Source organism: Eucyclogobius newberryi, unplaced genomic scaffold, assembly GCF_026437365.1.
Source record: "Eucyclogobius newberryi isolate DKJ021-1_F unplaced genomic scaffold, fEucNew1.0.hap1 SCAF_17, whole genome shotgun sequence".
Classification (NCBI taxonomy): Eukaryota; Metazoa; Chordata; class Actinopteri; order Gobiiformes; family Gobiidae; genus Eucyclogobius; species Eucyclogobius newberryi.
The window spans coordinates 9,067,752-9,089,714 of record NW_027315801.1 but is presented as its reverse complement, the minus strand read 5'-3'; the positions used below and the strand labels follow the sequence as shown (position 1 = coordinate 9,089,714).

General features: G+C 41.1%; 1 protein-coding gene across 2 annotated transcripts in view; it reads right to left on the bottom strand.

The window, feature by feature from the left end:
- The window catches only part of LOC140362776 (dysbindin domain-containing protein 2-like), a 12,927-nt gene extending 9,835 nt beyond the window's left edge, over positions 1-3,092 (bottom strand). For both annotated transcript variants that reach the window (XM_072448962.1, XM_072448964.1), the window contains exon 1: positions 2,667-3,092. In XM_072448962.1, the coding sequence (XP_072305063.1) occupies positions 2,667-2,709 (43 nt within the window). In that variant the 5' untranslated portion in view covers positions 2,710-3,092. The remainder of the gene's footprint in view (positions 1-2,666) is intronic.
- Positions 3,093-21,963: the final 18,871 nt, after the last annotated feature.

Here is a 21,963-nt window from a genome sequence, read left to right as displayed (position 1 = left end):
TCCTCCCTCCTCACACTAGATTCTAATTCCCCTCCGGATTGGCACCCTCTCAGCAGTTTACAGACCATCATCTGGCGGTCCCGGCCAAGTATTATTTACAGAGGCTGCACTTCTGGCCGGCACCGCCACAACAGTCCCATCAAGTAAATCATTTATGAGTAAGATCACTGCAGCACAACAGTCAGCTCGCCCTGCCTCACGATTGTACAGAGAACAGCCTCACAAAGACACTGCACGCCCCTTATCAAAGGTTATTTCAAAAGACATGCTATTTGTCTTGGGGATAATACATTTTTGGAATTTTTGTTCAGAACTCCAACTATTGATTATTTTGGTAGGACATTTAGGGATGTCACAGTATGAAATAATAAATGAGTGTAATCATTATCGAGGAAACATCACAGTTTTGCAGTTATTCTTGATTGTTAACACTGTGACCAAACAACAGTGAAATACTTAATTCATACATTTTTTGTATACATTTTTTGTCTTTTTCAATTTTAAAATGTTTATGAACAAAAAAAAACACAAAACTTGACACAGAGAGAGGAAGCAACGTAAAAAGCTACGGCGCATACTGGCCAAGATAGAAGTCCAATTTAGTCCAATTTAATCCAAAGTTGATCAGATGTTTGTTTTTTTCCATTTGACTTATTTGTTACTATGTCAGTCCAGTTCTTGATCGTTGGTGTGGTTTATGTCAGGCATTTCTTTGTGATGGCCCATTTTCCTGCAGCCAAAAGTATGTTCCAGAAGAGTCCATTTATTGTGGCCATGGCAGGAGTTTTGAGGCCCAAGTACATAGTTTTAAAGTTCAGAGGGAGGTCGATTTTTGTTTTTGTTTTTGAGCAACAGCACAGTCAAACATGTGATAGTGGTTTGCCTCCTGGCTGCCACAGTTTCCCCTGCAGTTAGCATTTCCTTGTGAATAATAATAATAAGAACATGTGATCCATTTTTCCAACAAAATCCCCTCCAAACATGTTACTCCTCTGGGACGTACATATAGTTTCCACTTTCATTCTCACAATATCACCATTCCTCTAGTGCGTAATAAGCTTTATGAACATTAATGTGACAAAAACAGACAGATTTGAAAGCACTTATATATTGAACTGTAATGCATACATTTGTTTCTAAAATTAATATTGTTTGTAAGTTTGTACATTGTGGCCTGAACATACCACTAAAGGAAATAATTGTGAAAATTGTGAACCTAAATATTGATGTAAAACTGCTGAATAATAGAAACAGGTCCATAAACTGTCTTAGATGAACCATCCTCTCTCCTCCTTATTGGTTCTGGCTCATCAGTCTCTCTGCAACTTAATTTGTTAATTTCCTCACTGTCGCTTTTCGAGGAAACTGCTGTTGTGATTTTGGGCTTTACAAAAATACATTTGATTGAATGAAATTAAATTCATAGTGACATTTCACAGTAACATGCAGGTGATTGTTTATTTATTCATCCATCTATCCATCTATCCATTTATTTATTTAAAAGTGGCCTACATGCATTTTTCTTTCCTTCATCTTTTTTATTATTATTATTATTATTTCTAATAATTGCAACTACAGGAATATGGACTGGGATGGGGGGTAGTTGGAAACAGGAATTTTCAGAGCACTCAAGCTTCAGATACAGCACAATACAAGGATACTCAAACATGCATGAATCAATCATAATATGACTTTGACTATTGATGAGAAAACACCATGTTACAAGATTAAAAGCTCATTAGGGTTAATTTTGCATGACATTTTACCTTTAAATTACAGTTTTCCAAGTAATAAACCTATTTTCCAGTGTAATGCCGGTATTGGAGCCTGTGTTTGGTCCAGATAGTTAAGTCAATTTGTCACAATATTGTCTCACGGTGATGTTAGACTGAAAGCATGCCTGACCATTGCTTTAATGTTCCACTGAAGATGCAGCAGTGTTTCAGTCATTTGATGGTTGTGTAAAATGTCTATATGATCTCCACCTGAGCCGTCCACCCCCATACGTGATGAGATTAGTGTATTCCCAGGCCATTCCCGTTTCCAAACTATTAGGGCTTCTGCACTCAGGGCCAAATGCAGACATGACCTCAGGCTTGCTCTTTATATCTTCAAAGCAGAGCCCACACTTAATGTACTGATGTAATTTAAATCACTGCACTCCTAAAACACATCTTTGTTTGTATGTGTAACTTGCATGTGATGTCATGAGGAGCACAGTTAGCAGGTAGCACTTAGCTCGTCTTAACAGTCTATGTAAAGACCTTCCATCGGCTAAGGACTAGTGCTTATCCCTTCAATGTGATTACTTGCTTCTGCTTTGTTGCACATTATCAAGACTAATTCAGCAAATGGACTGTGCTGCACTGGGAATTTTTCATGAATTACATTTTGTTTGGGGAATTTTGTAGGATTGTTTTTAATTAATCCCCTTAGAGAATGGCTTTCAACATCTTCCAACGTATTATGTAACTGTGGATTACAATGGATTGCATGCAGACAGGATTGTTACATAAAAGTTTGAGTTGGCTGACACTTTTTTGTTCATTTGGAGTCGAGCATCTCACTTTTTGCCCATGCTATTTGAAACTATATGTCAATATGCAATGCCCTTTCTCAGCAGCGTGCCACAAACCCTGTCTAATGGAAACTACTTTGTTACTTACATGCCAGACGCTTGTTGTGGTTGGCCGACCCCGCAGTCGACATGATCTTTGGATTCTCGAGTGTCTTTAGAGTGGTCTTCTGGTCCTGTCCTGGTCACAGCTCCAGGATGGGACACTGGCGCTGCCCGCAGTGGTCGCTCATCTAGACTTCTAACACATTCATACATATGCAATAGCCATTAATCTTGAGGATATCGTCTGTGGTCTTTGGAGTGCGCTCTCCCTCCTCATCCTCCGTCTCCACTCGTTTTGTTTTTTGTTTTTTTTTGGCAGTTCTCTCGAGGCTTGCTTCACACTGTCATCTCGGCTGCCCGGCGTCATGCACACACGCGTTGTTGTGGCTCTCTCTCAGTCGGAGTAGTGTTGGGGGCTGTGGAGCGGGGGAGAGGGATAGACGGGAGACTGGACTACGGCATTATCGTGGCCTGTACCAAGTCAGAGGGACATGGGGGTCAGCGAGGGAGCACACTTAAGACGACTGCACTCTAAAGGCAGTAGAGGCAGAGTGTATGCTTTCACTCGATCTTAAAGCTTATCAAAATGAAATACAGTAAATGAGTGAGACGATCTGTTGTGACTTAAATAGCTTCAAATTCAAATCCTTAAACAATTAACGGAGCCAAAACCTTTTAATGTATTGATTTATTTTCTTTCGTTCTTTTTCAGTTTTTAAATTTACAGAATAGAAAAGACACAACACAGCAGGGAAAACAAAAAAGAAAATAAGGCTGAAGAAGACATCCAAACAAAAAGAAGGCACAACGCTATGTTCACACTGCAGGTCATATCTGACTTTTATACCCAAATGTGACCTGGATCTGATGTTTACATATAATGGCCCGAATCAGATTTTTTCAAATGCGACCCAGGCTAATTTCATAATATGCTACTAAATCTGATTCGAATCTGATTTTTTGCAAAGTGACTACTGTCTGAACACATTAAATTGTCTTCTACAGCTCTGAAATGTAACATGAGACACATTTATTTAAATAACGCCTGCCAGACAGCAGCAAGCTAGAGCGTGTAAAAACATTTTGCACTGAAATGGTCTAGTAAAGTGTGGCACTGGTGAAATATCAACTTTGCCAATTAAAGACACACGATAAAGACGAGTCTAGGTTGAAAAATGGTGCTTCCTCCTTATAGTCTGTCTCATAATGTGAGGCACAACGTCTGGTTCTGTCCTGTCCACTTCTCCACATGCAACACTTCAAGGCTCTTAAGTCCACACATGAAAGCTGATTTGAGTCACTTTTTTTTTGCTCTCAAAAAAAATCAGCTTTTTTGAATTAAGTGTTAAGACCTGCAGATAGAACTAAGCCTATAGTACCCTCACAGCATATTTACATGTTCCTGTACTTCCTGTTGTACAAGTGAGCTGAATATTGCACATTCACTTTGCACATCATTAAATAAATTCATAATCTTGTAAATACAATATTTTACAGCACAACTTGCATCCTAGTAGGAATAAGGCATTGATAAATATTTTATTTGGAGTGATAAGTGTTTTATAATAAGTACATGTCCTGAATTTGGTGTGTTCATAAAACCACTTCAAGAATGCATTTAAGAGAAGACTAAACTTCTTCCATTAATCTGTCCCTAATGTCAACGCTGGCAACATACAAGGCTGTAGAATGCAATTATTCAAGTTTATAATTATAACTTCTCATTCTGCTGCCAATGCTGAGTACACTCTTTTGTATGTTGCAAATGTACCGCAGTCACATGACCAATCCACCAGCCTTCTCACGTCCATGCACTGTGGGTGTGATATAGCTGGATGATAAATCTTTACATGTTACAACTTGAGTAAATGATCTTAAAGAGCAGATCAAGCAGACTGAAACTGAACTGGTTTTGGCCGTTTGATTGTTGAAATAGTCATAAAAAGCAAAAGTCACATGCTGAAGCTGTCGTTGTCGTGACATGGCAAACAAAGAGGTGCTGGAGTTGATATTATTCATTTTAAGGCCTTTATCTGGACACTTGAAGGGCATATTCATAAGGGCAAATACTTGGTAGTTTCAAAACGTAGCTGAAAATGAAGAGGCAAGTAAACACGTGAAAGTAAAACCAAAACTGTAATAAAAACGGTAATAAAATAAAATGTTTTTAAAAATATACATGCTTTTTAATGAATCTGTCATAATTGTTTAAAGGTGGCAATGCATGTAACTTTTCTGGTTCAGGGTCTGCTAAGCTTGTATCCATGGAGATGTTATTGCTTTTTTTTAAAAAGGCATTATCTATTTCATTACAGGTGTTTTTATTGCTCCAAAATCCCATCCACTCTTGCTGAGGGCGAGGTCACAGATTTATTTATTGATTTTAAAAGAAAATTGCACATTTATCAATGTAATACGCTGTCAATCAATGTAAATGTGCCTGAGTTGGCTGATATGAGCTCATTTGCATCTGCAGATCCGACCCGTCTGGTCTTGTAGTGAGCAGCAGCAGCTTGTCTACGCGGTGAAGTAATTCTAACACAGGTAGAGAAGCCAAAATCTGTGTATCATCTGTGTAAGAGTATGTAAGAGTATATTAAAAATGTCAAGAAAAAACTGTTACAAGAGTAACAGTTTGGACGAAAAATGTAATTAATGAGTATATACAGACAAAGATTAAATAATGCAAAGCTCCTGGAGTTTTCAAAGAATATATACCCCGAATCTTACAAAAAACTATATTTATATAATGTATAACATGTATAACAAATGATTTAATGTTGTTTGCATAAAACTTTTGTCACTATAGACTTGCAGTAGGAAGAGGAACCTGAACTTTTACTCAAGTAAGATTACTGTTACGTCAAACAAGAAATTACGTAAAGAAAAGCAGATACTAAAATAAAATAAACTTACTGTAAAGATATGATGTTATAAAACTACTTTATTAAAAGAAAATGTACTAAGCACCTTTGGATTTTAATGCCATACTGCGCAACATTCAAGGCAAAGCAGTAGAAATAGAAAAAGAGTGCACCTTTAAGACACTATGACATCAATGGTAATATGAATAGCTGATTAGAGTCATCAGTCACTTTAACGTTACTATGTCGAGTGTCTTGATTCGCTCATATTTGTGTTCCGTTAAAAAAAAAAAAAACTCACAGCTGTTTGTGAATCAGGCATGATTCTTGTTGCAGAAGCGTCCTAATGAAAGCCTCGCAAACAGAGAATAATGAGGTACATGTAGTGTAATTAAGCGCACCATCTCTCCACACTGTGTTACCAGCGCGTCCTGTATCTGTCACACGCAGGGGTTAATGGGCACTTAGCACCGTGGATTGAACCAGGTTTGACTCTCTCCCCCATAATAAGAGTCTTCTAACTGACAATTACGCCACTCTTTAGCTCTGAGTATGACTTAATACCAGGGGCAGAGGCCTGGAAAACTCAGGCAACCGGAATTTACCAGCAACAATACTCTTTGTTTATGCTCAGGTTATTGACGTTGAAAGCTATTTTTATTGTTTTTAATAAGACAACTGTTCAACCTGAGATTTTGTTTTTGTTTTTTTGGCATATCAACCAGACTCACCCACCGGCTTGTCTCCATGGAGATGTTATTTGTTATATATTCCCCAGTATGGCCTTAAACTACATCTACAGTATCTTCCTTGTATTTATTAAATTAAACTGTGTACATATAGAAGAGAAGCAATATATATCATTTACAAAATTCCATATTGTGTTATAGTTTTTAATACAGCTCGGCTAAACTTATTCTACTGCTATATACTTTTTATGTAACATGTAGAGCTCTTTCCTTATCAGCTTTATGATGAGTGAATGGTGCCATCTGCTGTAGAGATTTTGGCATTACATTGTGTGTTTGACATGAATTGACTATTACTTTAATGATTTAAATATTAAGATCAGAATATGTTATACGGCCCTATGTTATCTGCCAGTATTAATTGGTGTATAATGTATGTGTGTGTGTGTAAAGTCCGGGTGTGGGGGTTTCCATTGGCTGCTGTGTGTTGCCGCTTCAGCTCCTTCCAGCGCTGCTTCCTTTTCAAAACTGTGTCATCTCGTTTTTGTTTGACTCGCTCTCTGATGTGGCTTCTGAGTCATAATGTGGTAAATCTACACATTTACACACATTCGCATTGCAGGCGTATTGACATCACACACGTTGGAGTCGCTGGCTTCACAATGAGCCTTTTGATACAAACGGGTAACAAGTGTAAGTTTATGTTCAGGCTGCACAGATTTAAAGTAGACATTTTTATAGTCTCAATTATCAAATCACAAATGCTGCAAGTATTTCAGTGGCTTCAAACAACACAAATTCTGAAATTAATGTTGCAGTTTATAGTTTAGGCTTTGAAGGTAAACGCTTCTGGACATAATTAATCTTGATTTTCCAACATAAATCGCAAATGAATCAAAGTTGGATCTATAACCACATAATAATATAGTAATGAAAACACCTTTCACTGAATAAATATATGCAAGATCAGTATAATGCCATACTGTGGAACATTTCAGGCAATTGTGCAAAAGTTACATAGTGCACCTTTAATGTCTCAGCAGTGCAGACGGAAAAGTCAGAGCGCTCAAACTTGATTAAAAATATCCCTGCGCGGTGTGGGGATATTCTGGGGGTCACCATGGCAACAGACATCCGAGTGCCACATGCAGGAGTGTGCTCACCTGTCTCGTAGCTTGTGCCTCGCAGGCTGCTGTGAGGCTGTGTCTGCGCCGTTTGCTATATGTGGCAGGACGAAGAGGCGACAGGAGCTTTTGTTCTCCGAACCTGCTCCATCAAGGTGTTAATTAGCCACTGCGAGACGAGAAACTTGTTTGTGCCTTTGCAAAGTGAGATTTTTTTCTTTTAGTAGCATAAGATGACTTCAATCCCTGGGCTGTAGTGACGCTGTGGTATTGAAAGACCACAGTAATCAGCATGTATTATTATGAGCCATTATATGCTCCAAGTAAGATACCACATACTTGGATTAAGGTCTAAAAGTGAACTCAAACAAGAAGCATCTTCAATTCACAAAGCTTAAGCCGATTACACTGAAAATGGAAATGTTTAATATGTCAGCTTTTTCCATTAAGTTAGTGTGTTGATCCAAAGAAAAGAAAAAACACTAATTGTTTTGAAGATATGCAAAATTATAGTATATAGTTTTTATTTTAAAAAAGATAAGATTAAAGAGGAAAGAAAATACATTTCATTGTATATATTTCATGTTCATGTCTGATAATTAAATTTCCAACACATTTAAAGACATAATATTAAAGACATAATATTGTCTGACTAGCATTATGGTGATACTCAATATTTTTGTCAATATTGCTCAACCCTTTCAGAGTCAACATGTCTTTGAGTGTGACAGATTATAAACTATAAATATATATATAAACGTATTACTTATTGCTCACTTAGTATTGGCTGCTAATGACGTGAAAGTTTGTGGTTTGAAATGGAAACCAACTCCATGAACCAAAGTGTACAGCTTTCAGAATGTTTTTCACACTTACAACTTGTCTTTATTGTGCACACACACGTAAAAGTGTACCTGATGCTTTGTGACATGCGTCTGTCGGTGTCTAAAAGTGTTCCTGTGACTCATGTAGAGCACAGGCTGCTGACACGGCCTGACTGACAGTATCACTTTGAGTCGTCACGCTCTCCTCGGCTCTACTATTATTGTGGACATTACTCAGACCACACTTCAGACAAAAGTGTTATGTGCAAATATTACAAGCAGTGAAGGTTTAGTTTTCCTGTGTGACTTTAACAAGATTTAACAAGAAGCTCAAAATGTCTTAATATTTGTTTTGATTTTTTGCCATCCAGGTTAATGAGTAGACTGTGATTTTAAAAGACAAGTTGAGAGGTTGTGGTTTGTTATACGGCTGCAGCTAATGATTATTTTAGTAGTCAACTAGTCAGAGCTGAAATGTTTGACTTGTTTCTATTGCGCATTGAGATTTTACAAATATATTATATGGAGGACACTGAAATATTGGGACTGGAGGCTTTTCGATGGACAATATTTATGAATAAAGATGATTATTGAGGAAAATCTGAAGTACTTTTTACTTTGTTTTACTTTCTGATTTAAATATGTCACTATGTTTGTTTTAAAAGGTCTTTACAATACAGATAACAATCACGATGATCAAAATATGACTACAATTATTTGTCATAGTCAACTAGTCACAATGAGCTGGTTCATCGTTGCAGCCCAGTTGTGGCTCAAGAGGTTAAGTGTTTGTTCACCATTGTTCATACACATTGTAATAGTCACAAGTATGTATGGCTGGATGCAAAAAGAATTTCCATCATAGCCAACATTTAATCAGTGATCAGATAAGTTTTTAGTGCAGCCTGATAATATATATATTTTGTCTTTTCTTTTTGTGCACAATTATTGGATAAATGAAGCGGACAATGGGAATTTACCATCTTTTATGAACATGTTTTTAATTTTCATATTTTTTGTCATCATAGGCCACTCGCGACCTGAGCAATTACATGTCGCATAGATTGATCAAGCTTCCATTGCGCGGATCAACGTGAACATTGAAAAGAGGTACAACAAACTGAAAAAAATGTCACAATGTCAGAAAACAAATGTAATGGAAAAAAGTGTGCGGAACAATCCAAATATACTCTCTCCTTGGAAACGAGACTGGCTGCTTTAGACACTTGATTTCTATTTTCTTACCATAAATTACAGTGAGTTTATTCCTCGCCTAAATATTTTCCCTTCCTGTTATAACTATAGCCATATACACTCAATATATTGTGACGTGTGAGTGGGTTAAGTGTCTTGCCTATAGAGACATAGGTGATTATAACCATTTGTGGCTGAGAAACGCTTAACCCTCTGCACCACATTATAAAAACATACATTTCCATTAAGAAGTCTATCAGTTGTCATATTTAAACCACTCATTATTATGTGTAAATCCATCTCTCAAGGTTTTTTATGTGTAGCCATACGTTCTTTAGCCACGCAGCTCTACAGGGTATATGTTATGCTGGGTTTGTACATGTAAGTGTGCGTGTAAATGTATGCATGAGGATGTGAGTCACGCACCACTATCCAACCCCCTGGGCTTCCAGCTTCTGACGCCCATCTCCTGCTCCTGCTACTGCACGCTGAACCCACTGAACCTTCTCTCGCTGTTTACACCCCCCCTCTCTCTCTCCGCTCCGGTCTGCATTTAAACGCCTCTACAGTACATCTCTCATTCTCACGCACATCTTTTTCTTTGCCTTCTCTGTTGAATCTTTATCTAACTCTGCGGATCAGGGCCTCGCTTTCATAATCTCCCAGACATTTCTTTGTAGGGTTCAGACAGCGATGTTGATCGGATTGAAAAGGAACGCAGGTTGAACCAAAGGACTTCGATATTCAGGGTTGGAAGTGAAGCTGTCATTTCTATATTATCTCAGTACCGAGGCATTATGGTGTCGTCAGCATCCCTCGCAACACAGAGCCATTTGATAATGGCGGTTGTGTCATAGGGCCTCACTGTGCTCCGTGCCCCTTCTGTTGGCTCTTCTCCGGCAGATTGGCAACAATGTGGGGCTTTTATCTCACGTCTGTGTCAGCAGTTCTCTCCTCTCTCTTCTTTTCATGAATGGATATGTGCGTGAGCATGTGCCCGGGACAGTTAGTTAGTTAGAGGTCAAGGCAGGAGGGGCAAGCAGGGGGTTGCCGCAGGGCCACTAGGGAGCTGAGAGTCGAATTTATGAAGATACAGAAGTACAGAGCATATACATTAAATATGCATTTTTTCTGCTATCTCAACTGACTACTTGCATCAAGAATCATCAAAGAGTTGGACATTGACGTTGATAAGTATGAATATTCCAACAATATGAAATGTTGACTACACATAGTAATACAGTAATACAAAGCATACACTATTTATTAACATAATTCCGATGAGCAAGTGCGATCAAATCCATGTTGCATATAAAAGGGAATTACATATGAGTTGCCCATGTTAAATTCATGTTAAATTCATTTGTTATTCTGCCCATTTGTTTGTTCCATAGATGAACGTCTTTCATTTAAACATAGTAGTAGTTCACCCTGGAGAGACGCAGAGACGACCAGAAAGGACTGTTTAGCAAGCTTTATTACGTGGGTTATTTGGCGCTCAGACCCCGGCGGAAGACGTTGCGATCATGATCTATTTGTATTAGATGTCTCCCCCCGGAGCCTGGAGACTGGTGATGGTAGATGTGGAGAGAAGGTAGAGGATGATTAGGATGCAGAGGAGGAGCTGGGGAGGTGGTGGGTCGCAGTACGGTTTGAGCGGTCGAGCCATCTGCCTGAGGGCTTAAATGCGACCGCCTGGGCGCTGATTGGGAGCGGGGAGGAGTGACTTGAGAGCGTTGATTGGGGATGAGGAGCAGGTGCGGGGCCATGATGCAGACGCCCCCTGTCCTTCCACCCTTCTTCTTGGCCGGGACAAACTGCATAACCGCTTTGGGATAAGCGCAGAAACCTGGGAGAGTCCATGGTGAAGTGAGGGATCTGACTCTCACAGACGGACAGGCGGACGCCGCTTGACTGCGATGATGGCGCTGGGGAGAGGGGTCCTTCCATGGTGGCCGACGCCCGGGCTGGGTGCGTTGGTTGAGCTGGGGAGCAGGTGGCCTTGACGTAGATGGGTGGAGTTAGGTCTTCCAGGCTGAATTTACGCAGGTTTCATTAGTCAAATTGAAAAATGAAATTATATAAATAACATAGTCTTAAGTGAGCTTATATTGTTGTTTCTGTTACAGTTTGATGAGCACCCCTGTTAGAAAAATACATTGTTCATCTGTTTTAATATCCAGTGGTCTTGACAGGGGCGACGAGGCTTGTTGTTTATTACCAGCTATAAGCTAACGAGCTAACGAGCCACTGCAACTATAAATGACTCAATTTCACTGTTGATGTGCACTTGTACAAACTGTTTCAGTGTTCTTCGTTACTATAGTTTAAACCTTTTTGCCACCAAATAGATCATTGTAAAAGCACGCTGTTGTTGTTGTTGTTTTTCGTTATTTATTTATTTCCATTTTGAACTTTTATTACAATGGAAAACTTTCTAACTTTACTTACTGTGAGAGAGCTGCATTTCCACAAAACTGACTCGTACTTGCCCTGGAAGAGCCTTTTCTGTTGGTTTTCATTTACCGGTAAATGTTGTTCCTTTGGCTATGATATTACACACTCAGCATAAAACATAGTTTGGTTTTAACTTTAAATCTTTTTTTTTAAACTGTCTATTTCCATGGAATTATGCCGGTGACGTGACGTTTGGTTCCTGTTTCCCCGCTCTCTCTCTCCGCTATATTTTTCCTATTTATATAATTTGATACAGTTCATATTGACAATATTGTCAAAAATATTTATTACCAAGTAAATGATAAATACACTATGCTGATGGGTACATCATTTACATTATTACGTTATTTTATCCTTGTTTTAAAAATACCATCAGTGGTCTTAGATGTCTTTTTACTGATTAAAAAGACAAGTATTCTGTGTTTCTTGTCTGTGTTAAAAGCTTCAATAACCCTGGTCAGAGTGTGCGTGCTGGGTGTGCTTGGGGGGAGGCTGACATGTCGTGCCCCTTTCAGGAGCACATGTGGCCCCTGAAGAGAAGGGCCTCTGTGTATTTGTGTGTGAGCGTGTTCAGGTGTACAGCATGCAGTATGTGTCAACCCAAGTGTAGAGGCCCTCTGATAGCTGCTGCTCTGTGAGAATGGTGCAAAGGGATTAATGCACTCTATAAGTCAAAGGGTTCATTTTCATGCCCTCCACGGCTGCAACACCTCCCCGCACGCTTTAATCATGTATTCAAACAACTCGCGCTATCGCCTGTTGCTTTAAAGACGCTCCGCTAACCTATCAGCGGACTCGATTCGCTTTCTATTTCCCAGTGATGTCAAGCTCTCTCTCCCGAGACTCTTTCTTGGCACTGGTTCCTAGTTCTCACATTAGTAACTCCGGGGCCTGATCGGTAGCATAGATACACTGTAAACGGCTAATCGAGTATCAAACCAGCCAAGAGGAAAAAGCGCCTCCTCTCCGTGTCTCATTCATTATTCACGGGCAGCAAATGAAGTTGGTACAGTGGGAGCAATCAATTATAGATGAGTGAAGGCAGGAGGGAAAGAGTGCAAGATAAAGGGGGCTGCAGAGAGGGGCACGTTGCATGCAGCAGAGCTTTAGCATGTCAGTGAACATCGCGGTGCACCACATCTGAAGGTGAGCCACCAAAGAGGCCTGGGCAGTATAGAGGACAGCTTTGAGCCTCAGAATGGATTTGCAGAGTTATGTCAGTGTTCAGATGTAGCAGAGTGCAAATATCTAGAAAGGTAGAGCTGAAGGGAGAAATAAATGTGATAATTGATAAGTAATGATTAAACAACAACAACAACAACGAGCTGTGCGTTCTGAAACAAGACTTCTTGTACATTATGCAAAAATTACAAATGGCAGTTAGCATTGAAATTCTCTCTGACCATGTTATATTTTACACAATTTGATTTTTAAGTTAAAACACATGAAAAGGGCAATTATTTAGCTGTATTGCTAATTTAGCTAATTTTGTATTAATCATCAGTTGTAATATTTCTGTCTTTTACTTTTTGTACTATTGCTTAATCTCAAAACTACTGTCCTGATTGTATTTATTTTTTATATAAACAAGGTCAATGTGTTTTTTAAAGTAGACCAGTTATATTGTTTTTCTCAAACTATGAACTGCTGTGTGTTCTTAATAAAGAATGAATTGATTATATTTTTCCAATTTAGTAAAATGTAGCATCTTTGTAGATCATAAACCCCAATATTACTGTCTTACTTTAAATGTCACTATTCTAATGCTAGTCTAAAGTTATTCTTCACTTTCCTCACACATTCCAAGCATTGTAATTACTCACCACGATGAGTTTATAACAACATTCAGAGGCCAGGGCCGAGTTTGCCAACATGGAAACGCTAACAGCAACTAGCGTGCGGCGCACCTTCTGGTTCTATAATTAGATGCAAATATCACACAGCGGTCTCATTTTAAATATAAAAGCTGCTTTGACAATAATGTCTACATTGGGGCAAAAGAAAATCCACTTTATTACAACAAAAAATAAAAAATAGCATAATAGAGTGAAGAGTGAATCGGGTGAAGAGAGGGGCAGAGTTGTCAATCGATCACCACCTGGTGGTGAGTTGAATCCGCTGGCGGAGGAGGAAGCCAGACTTGGCAGACCCAAGCGCATTGTGAGGGTCTGTTGGGAACGTCTAGTGGAGCCCTCTGTCAGTAGGGTATTCAACTCGCACCTCCGGGAGAGCTTCTCCCATGTCCCGGGGGAGGTTGGGGACATTGAGTCCGAGTGGACCATGTTCTCCGCCTCCATTGTTGATGCGGCTGCTCGGAGCTGTGGTTGCAAGGTCTCCGGTGCCTGTCGTGGCGGCAACCCCCGAACCCGGTGGTGGACACCGGAAGTAAGGGATGCCGTCAGACTGAAGAAGGAGGCCTATCAGGCCACTCTGGCTTGTGGGTGTCCGGAGGTCATCGACAGGTATCGGTAGGCCAAGCGAGCCACGGCTCGTGCTGTCGCAGAGGCAAAAACCCGGGCCTGGGAGGAGTTCGGGGAGGCCATAGAGGAGGACACCAAAGTCGGCACCAAAGAAATTCTGGCAAACCGTCCGGCGCCTCAGAAGGGGGAAGCTGTGCCTCACCAACACCGTTTACGGTGCGGGTGGAGGCCTGCTGACCTCGACTGGGGATGTCGTCGGACGGTGGAAGGAATACTTTGAGGATCTCCTTAATCCCTCAGTCACGTCTTCCGAAGAGTAAGTAGAGACCGGGTGGCAGGGCTCCGGGGGTGGATGAGATCCGCCCTGAGTACCTAAAGTATCTGGATGTTGTAGGACTGTCTTGGCTGACACGTCTCTGCAACATTGCGTGGCGGTCGGGGACCGTGCCTCTGGACTGGCAGACCGGGGTGGTGGTCCCTCTGTTCAAGAAGGGGGACCGGAGGGTGTGTTCCAACTACAGAGGGATCATACTCCTCAACCTCCCGGGTAAGGTCTATTCCAAGGTACTGGAGAGGAGAATCCGACCGATAGTCGAACCTCGGATTCAGGAGGAGCAGAGTGGTTTTCGTCCCGGTCGTGGAACACTGGACCAGCTCTATACCCTCCATCGGGTGCTCGAGGGTTCATGGGAGTTTGCCCAACCAGTCCACATGTGCTTTGTGGATTTGGAGAAGGCTTTCGACCATGTCCCTCGGGGTGTCCTTTGGGGGTGCTCCGGGAGTACGGGGTCCGGGGCCCTTTGCTCAGGGCTGAACGGTCCCTGTATGACCGGAGCAGGAGCTGTGTTCGCATTGCCGGCAGTAAGTCAGACCTGTTCCCAGTGCATGTTGGACTCCGCCAGGGCTGCCCTTTGTCACCGGTTCTGTTCATAATTTTTATGGACAGAATTTCTAGGCGCAGTCAGGGGTCGGAGAGTGTCCGGTTTGGGGACCACAGGATTCCATCTCTGCTGTTTGCAGACGATGTTGTCCTGATGGCTCCATCAAACTCGGACCTGCAACATGCACTGGGACGGTTTGCAGCGTGAAGCGGCTGGGATGAGAATCAGCACCTCCAAATCTGAGGCCATGGTTCTCGACTGGAAAAAGGTGGCTTGCCCTCTTCAGGTGGGTGGGGTGTCCTTGCCTCAAGTGGAGGAGTTCAAGTATCTCGGGGTCTTGTTCACGAGTGAGGGAAGGATGGAGCGTGAGATCGACAGGCGGATCGGTGCATCATCTGCAGTGATGCAGTCGCTGCATTGGACCGTTGTGGTAAAGAAGGAGCTGAGTCGAAAGGCAAAGCTCTCTATTTACCGGTCGGTCTACGTTCCTGCCCTCACCTATGGTCATGAGCTTTGGGTAATGACCGAAAGGACAAGATCGCGGATACAAGCGGTCGAAATGAGTTTCCTCCGCCGTGTGGCTGGGCGCTCCCTTAGAGATAAGGTGAGGAGCTCGGCCACACGGGGGGAGCTCGGAGTAGAGACGCTGCTCCTCCACGTCGAGAGGAGCCAGATGAGGTGGCTCGGGCATCTGTTCCGGATGCCTCCTGGGCGCCTCCCTCGGGAGGTGTTCCGGGCATGTCCCACCGGGAAGAGGCCCCGGGGAAGACCCAGGACACGCTGGAGAGACTGTGTCTCTCGGCTGGCCTGGGAACGCCTCGGGATCCCCCCCGGAGGAGTTGGAGGAAGTATCTGGGGAGAGGAAAGTCTGGGAGTCCCTGCTCAGACTGCTGCCCCGCGACCCGGCCCTGGATAAGCGGAAGAAAATGGATGGATGGATAATAGATACTCGTCCATCGATTTTTCCAGTTCCAAAATGCAGAACCGTCTGTAAACTGTAAACCCCACAGTGCAGGACGTCTTTTCCTACAGAGGTTGTAAACTGTGGAACTCACTGCCCAGAGATTAAAAGCATTTCTGAGCTCAAAATGTTCACCTCTAGACCTAAGTGTTGGCTGAAAACAAATCAAAACTGTTCCCAATTCCTGATAATACCTCTGAATGAATGACTTTTTACAATTGCACTGTGCATTTATAAAGTTGAATGTTTTGATGTGTTTTTTGTAGAAAATTAGCACTTTGCTTTGTACCCATGTCTGACTGCATTGTCCCTGCCAAATAAACAAATATATACAGTAAATAAATAAATCCAATCTTTTTTGGAATAAATAATAAAAGTACAGGCGGAGATTGTAGGGTAGTCAATCAAATCACAACTTTGAGTAAGATAATGATGACTGCACCATTATAGACACCATTACGATTTACTAAAGTCAAGTCTGCTCTATTCCAGTATTTGAATGTTCTTCTTCTTCTTCTTCTTCTTCTTCTTCTTCTTCTTCTTCTTCTTCTTCTTCTTCTTCTTCTTTGTTGTCGGTGTTAGTAGCAGCATCTCCCTTTTGTGGTGATGTTCAGTCTTCCACTATAAAAGGCTTTTCTTCGCTTTGGTTGAACGCGCCGAGCGTTGACAGATACACACACTCATAGTGAAACTCCAAACTGTTGCAGAACTGTCATAACAGCCCCGTCGTGAGTTTCAGCACGTTCTGAATCTCCAATATCAAATCAGTACAAGAAGCAGCTGCACTTTAAAACATGTCTGTGTTTTGACTCGGACTCAGTCGACACTTCCATTGAATGCCTCACATCTGCTCGACCACAGACAGATAAAGCTCGTAGTAATCCCGACCTGACGACTTCTCACTCTTCCTTTTAGCTGTTCTTTTGATGATTTTGAAATTCTGTGGCGACGATGATTTTTATCTTGAACATACCCTTGAGCTCCAGAGCAAGGTCAAGAAGTATTTGATATTCTAGTTATTCTAGTTATAGTACTGTAAGAGACAAAGTATTATCGCTCTATGTTTTAGTGTCAAATTAAAGATATAAATCTATAAGGAAAAGTAAAGAGTGTTTTTTAAATATCATAATATACCTGGCCAAAACATTAATACATTAAAAATAGGAAAGGTCCGTTTGGCAGTTTTAAAAAATACAATTATGACACAAATATTAAATGTATTAATGGAGATATTGGCATTGGCAATACAATGACTGTGAATTACTGCTTAAAGTGGAAGTTGAGCCTATAATCACATATGAATTTGAAAAAATATATATTATTTCAAGTTCAAAAGCCACAACATTCATATGTTTTCTAAAGACAATCTGAGGAAAATACTCTCTGCAATAAAAAGTTGCTCCTTTATTTTCTTATCTCGGTTCAAATAATGTTGCAATACAGTTTTTTTTTTGCTTATTTCAGAATTATCCAACTGTGAACTTGTGTATAGCGTCTGTTGGAATCTTTGTCTTGGTCTGTGTGTGTCACCTCACAAGGCGTTAAATGTCAGATATTCAGATATTGGCTTGGTGGAAACTGCTCTGTTTTGTGCCGTCTGTGTTTGCTGTTTGTGCGAGAGTGTGTGCGTATTGTGAGTGCGTTTAAATGTGTGTGGGCAGAGAGGCTGTTTGATGTGAGTCAGATCCAAACCCAGCCTGCTTTCTATCACATGTGTGTGGGACGAATCCAGATGGCTCGGCAGGACCGCACAAATGTCACTCTGATAATGAGACAACAGGGCCTGCACAAGACGCGCAGGTAACCGGGCCAGGGTGCATGATTTATTTATTTATTTTTTTTTTTAAATACATACTAGACACAATTACTATATGTGTCCAGGTGGTGAAAGATACAATGGCGCTCTGAGTAAGGTTTAAAGCAGCTCTGTGCTCAATCACAGACACTTGCTGAGCGCTTTTCTGACACTCCCCCTGTTGGTCAGCCTCTGTAATGTTCCCAGTGAGTGGCAGGAGGTTTTTGTCCATCAGGGCGAAGTGTGAAATCTCTTAAGAAGCAGATAAGTGTAACTTTTCTGGAGGAGGGCACACCACATGCTTTTTTACACAGAGACATTATTGCTTTGCCTGGAATGTCCCAAAGAATAGCATTCACGCTAACTGAAAATAGTTTAACCGCCAAGCCACATAATAGTTTAGAAGTTGTTGAGAGGAAACCTTGCACATGGTGAGAATGCATGTTTTATGCTGTTTTAATTTGAACGTTTTCGTAGTATATGTATAAATGATGGCTCAGTGGTTAGAGTACTCGGCCCAAGCTCGGAGGAAGGGCCCCGGCGATGTGGCGATAAAAATCAAATTGTGATGCTTTTTTTGTCATATCAACATATTAAGATTCTCTTTTTCTGTATTTATTGATGCTGTCTGCTGAAACACAATTAAGTTTCAGCGGCACGCACTCCTCTGTAAAGCTCTGTGAAGAATTTAACCAATCACAGCAAAGTGTGAACATTCAGATGAGGGTACGATATGTAATAAAGATCGCAATTGTCATCTGACTACAATAAAATAATCCTATAAATCTTTCTGCCATATCGCCCACCCCTAGTTGGAGGATTGATTCCTGTTCACACCAAGTTCTATTGTTGTGTCCTTTGGCAAGACTCTTCATCCTCCTTGTCTAATATGAATGTGCTGAGTGTTTGGAAGATTGGTGGTGGTTGACAAAGTGACGGCTGCGGCGCTGTCAGTCTGCCCCAGGGCAGCTGCACACCACAGTGTGTAATGAATACATAATGACTACAGTGTGCAGGCTTCGACGAGCCTATGAAGCGCTATACACAAGGCGTTATTATTATTGCTTAGTACTACAAGCTATTACTGCAGTCAATATTGTCACATTTAAGTCAATTATGTCAATTTGGCTACACTTTAAAGAGGCAGAAAATGATGCCATACTTTTTAACTCAAGTATAAAGCAATCCTACTAGACATATCTCTACAGGTGCTGAAGTTGCCATGTCTGACTCAGTCTTACAGACGTCTTCAAATGAACCACAGACTATATTAAACACAATCATAAGTTGACCTAAATGGCTGCGTGGCCCTGTTCCAGACGTGCCACCAGGTCATTGCAGGTCACCGCCTGGTTGCCATGGGAGCTGGCGATGTGAAGGAAAAGGCACAGATTCTCCTGAGCAGGCTCCAAACAGTGACACCTTACTGCCGCTTGAGTTGCACGTTGGAGTGTGAACGCCGGAGTGCGAAGTTGTTGTTTATTTAATTCTCTTTACGAGTCACAAGAGTGGCCTGTCAACCCTGCGTTTTCTTCTCATCTCTTCTCACACTCTCTGTTTCTCATTTTCTCCTCCGAACCGAAACCCATTTTCACACGTACCTCGTGGACGTTCACTCACACGTATTCTCGTAGTCGGCATTGTTCCTCTCACATTGTGCATTCATGTTATTTTGTGGAGTCAAGCGCAGGTGCAAGTTTGATACTATACGTTTGAGATTTTTTGTTACCTCAAATACACCGCTTCGAAAACACACACCAAACAGGGGATAGCATTACAAACATGCACAGGAAATAAATATGATGGGTTTTCATATCTAACTTCTTAAGAATAACCTTCTAAAGCAAAATTAAGAATATATATATTTTCCTGTTTACTAAATCTATTATGTATTCAGTTGATTATAATAGCAGGACATTTTTGTTGAATATGACTAAATTAAAACTAAAAGACTGTGAACACCACACTATAATGCAGTTATGGAGACAAACCCACCAACCCGCCAAACATTAGTTCAAGACTTTATAATAATTACACTTACTAGTAGTTTATTAAGAATGATTCAGGCTTAGTAATGACTTAACTAATGCTCCGACCCTCATTCCTAACCCTACCATCTAACCTTAATTAAGTTACAAAGCCTGAATGATTCTTAATAAAGTACAAGGTTAAGGCAAATCAAGGCATAGTTAATCATTTGATATATTCTAAAAATACTTTTGCAATGCCTCTCTGGTATCAAAAATTGGCTTGCTGAAAACATTTTGCAACTTAATGATGGAAAAACAGAATCTCTGATTCTGGCACCAGATGAGAAAATGTCTGTAATTAACCTTGGCTCGCTGGGCCTTTCTGTACAATCAAGCTTCATCTTTTCAGACAAATCTATGTCTTTGGATGGTCACTGCAGCCATGCGGTCAAAAAACGTTTTTACCATTTACAGAACATTACTATTCTTGGAAATAGAAATATACTTTGAAATTATGTCCACTCTTTTGTTTCATCTCGTTTGGACTTTTGTAATTCTCTTTTTTCGTAGTCTACCCTAAGGGTATATTTGATCATAATAACTGTTGTGCAACACTCATAACACAATAGTTATGAAATATCACCCATACCTTGGACCCTGCTCACAAACGCCTGATTCAAGGTTTTTAGCAAGAGCTTATAAATGAACACACGTCACTCTAACATTATCTTCATTGCCCTGACTTCTTATTCAATTTCATATTGATTTCAAAGTCCTGGTTTAGAGCTCTAAATGGACAGGTTCCTCAGTATATCACTGACTTGCCGCGCCCTTACACTTCTAGCCCTCCGGTCCTCAGGTCAGGGCCTCATGATGGTCCCAAAGAGCTGTTTTAAAACCTGGGGACCTGTTCTTGCAGCCAGTCGCTCCCAAATTATAGAGTGCCCTGTCCATGGCCCTCCGTATGGCAGACTCTGTGGATCCTTTTAAAAAACAGCTAAATACACTTTTATTTAGACAAACCTCTGGTTGGCCAATGGAGCTATGTCTCATTTTCTTACTGTTTTTTATTGCGCTCTCTTAAACACTTTGTAATTTTCATCCCTAAAAGGTGCTCTAAAAATAAAGTTTTACTTACTTACTCATTTACTTCCTTACTTACTTACTTACTCATTTACTCACTTACTTACTTACTTATTTACTCCTTTACTCATTTACTTACTTACTTACTTGGTCTGTGTGAAGTAAATAAGTGTCCCATTTATCAAAACAAGGATCCTACGAGGAATATAAAATCAGTGTTATACTTACATGCCTATATATAATGTTATGCCTGATGAGGTTCTTTTTCTTCTTATTTTGGTAGCTAAGTATCATAGTTAGTACATTTGTATGCCTTTCACCTCAATAAAGGAGGGTTTGTGACTGAATGGTTTGTAGTTTTAGTACGTCATGTAACATTTATTGTCCAAACCCTGCTTCCATACCTCTCTACAGCGGAATGAGAGAGAGGAGGACATGCAGTAAATTGTCGGACCACCGGGCAGCACTCATTCAGCACATTTCCATGGTCCACACACGCACAACTGTGTCGAGTCAAACGCAGGTGCGAGTCATTGTCCGAGTGAGATACGATGCTTTCTGGGTTTTGTGCGCGACCTCAAGTAGTCCCCTCTATAACAGCCCATTGAGTCTCCTGAGGTCAGCGCACTTGCCCGGCCGACACACGCCCACACCTCGCACTTCACATCATCTGCCAACGCGCCGCTGACACCAACACGACCCACAGCTTATGGTATATATGCGTGTGTATGTGCGCGAGGCAAACAGAAGACTGTCCACTGCAGGCAGCAAATTCCATACGAAGCAATCTGTTATAGTGACAGGGAGGCGAGTATTTTTAGCCAGAGACAAAGGACAAATAATGTTGCAGGAAAGACAGGGAGAGACAACAGGGGACAGAGGGAGTGCGAGGGTAAACTAAAACCACCTGGATGTTGCTGACTGGCCGCTCTCGCTGTTTAGTGCACGGGCTATATATACAGAGCATCACGTACTGGATACTCGCTTATAGCCGCGCATAGTTGGCATTGAAGTACACACTGGTGGTAGCAGAAACAGATTTGGATTGACACATTAGTAATGGTGTATTTTTATCATGGTT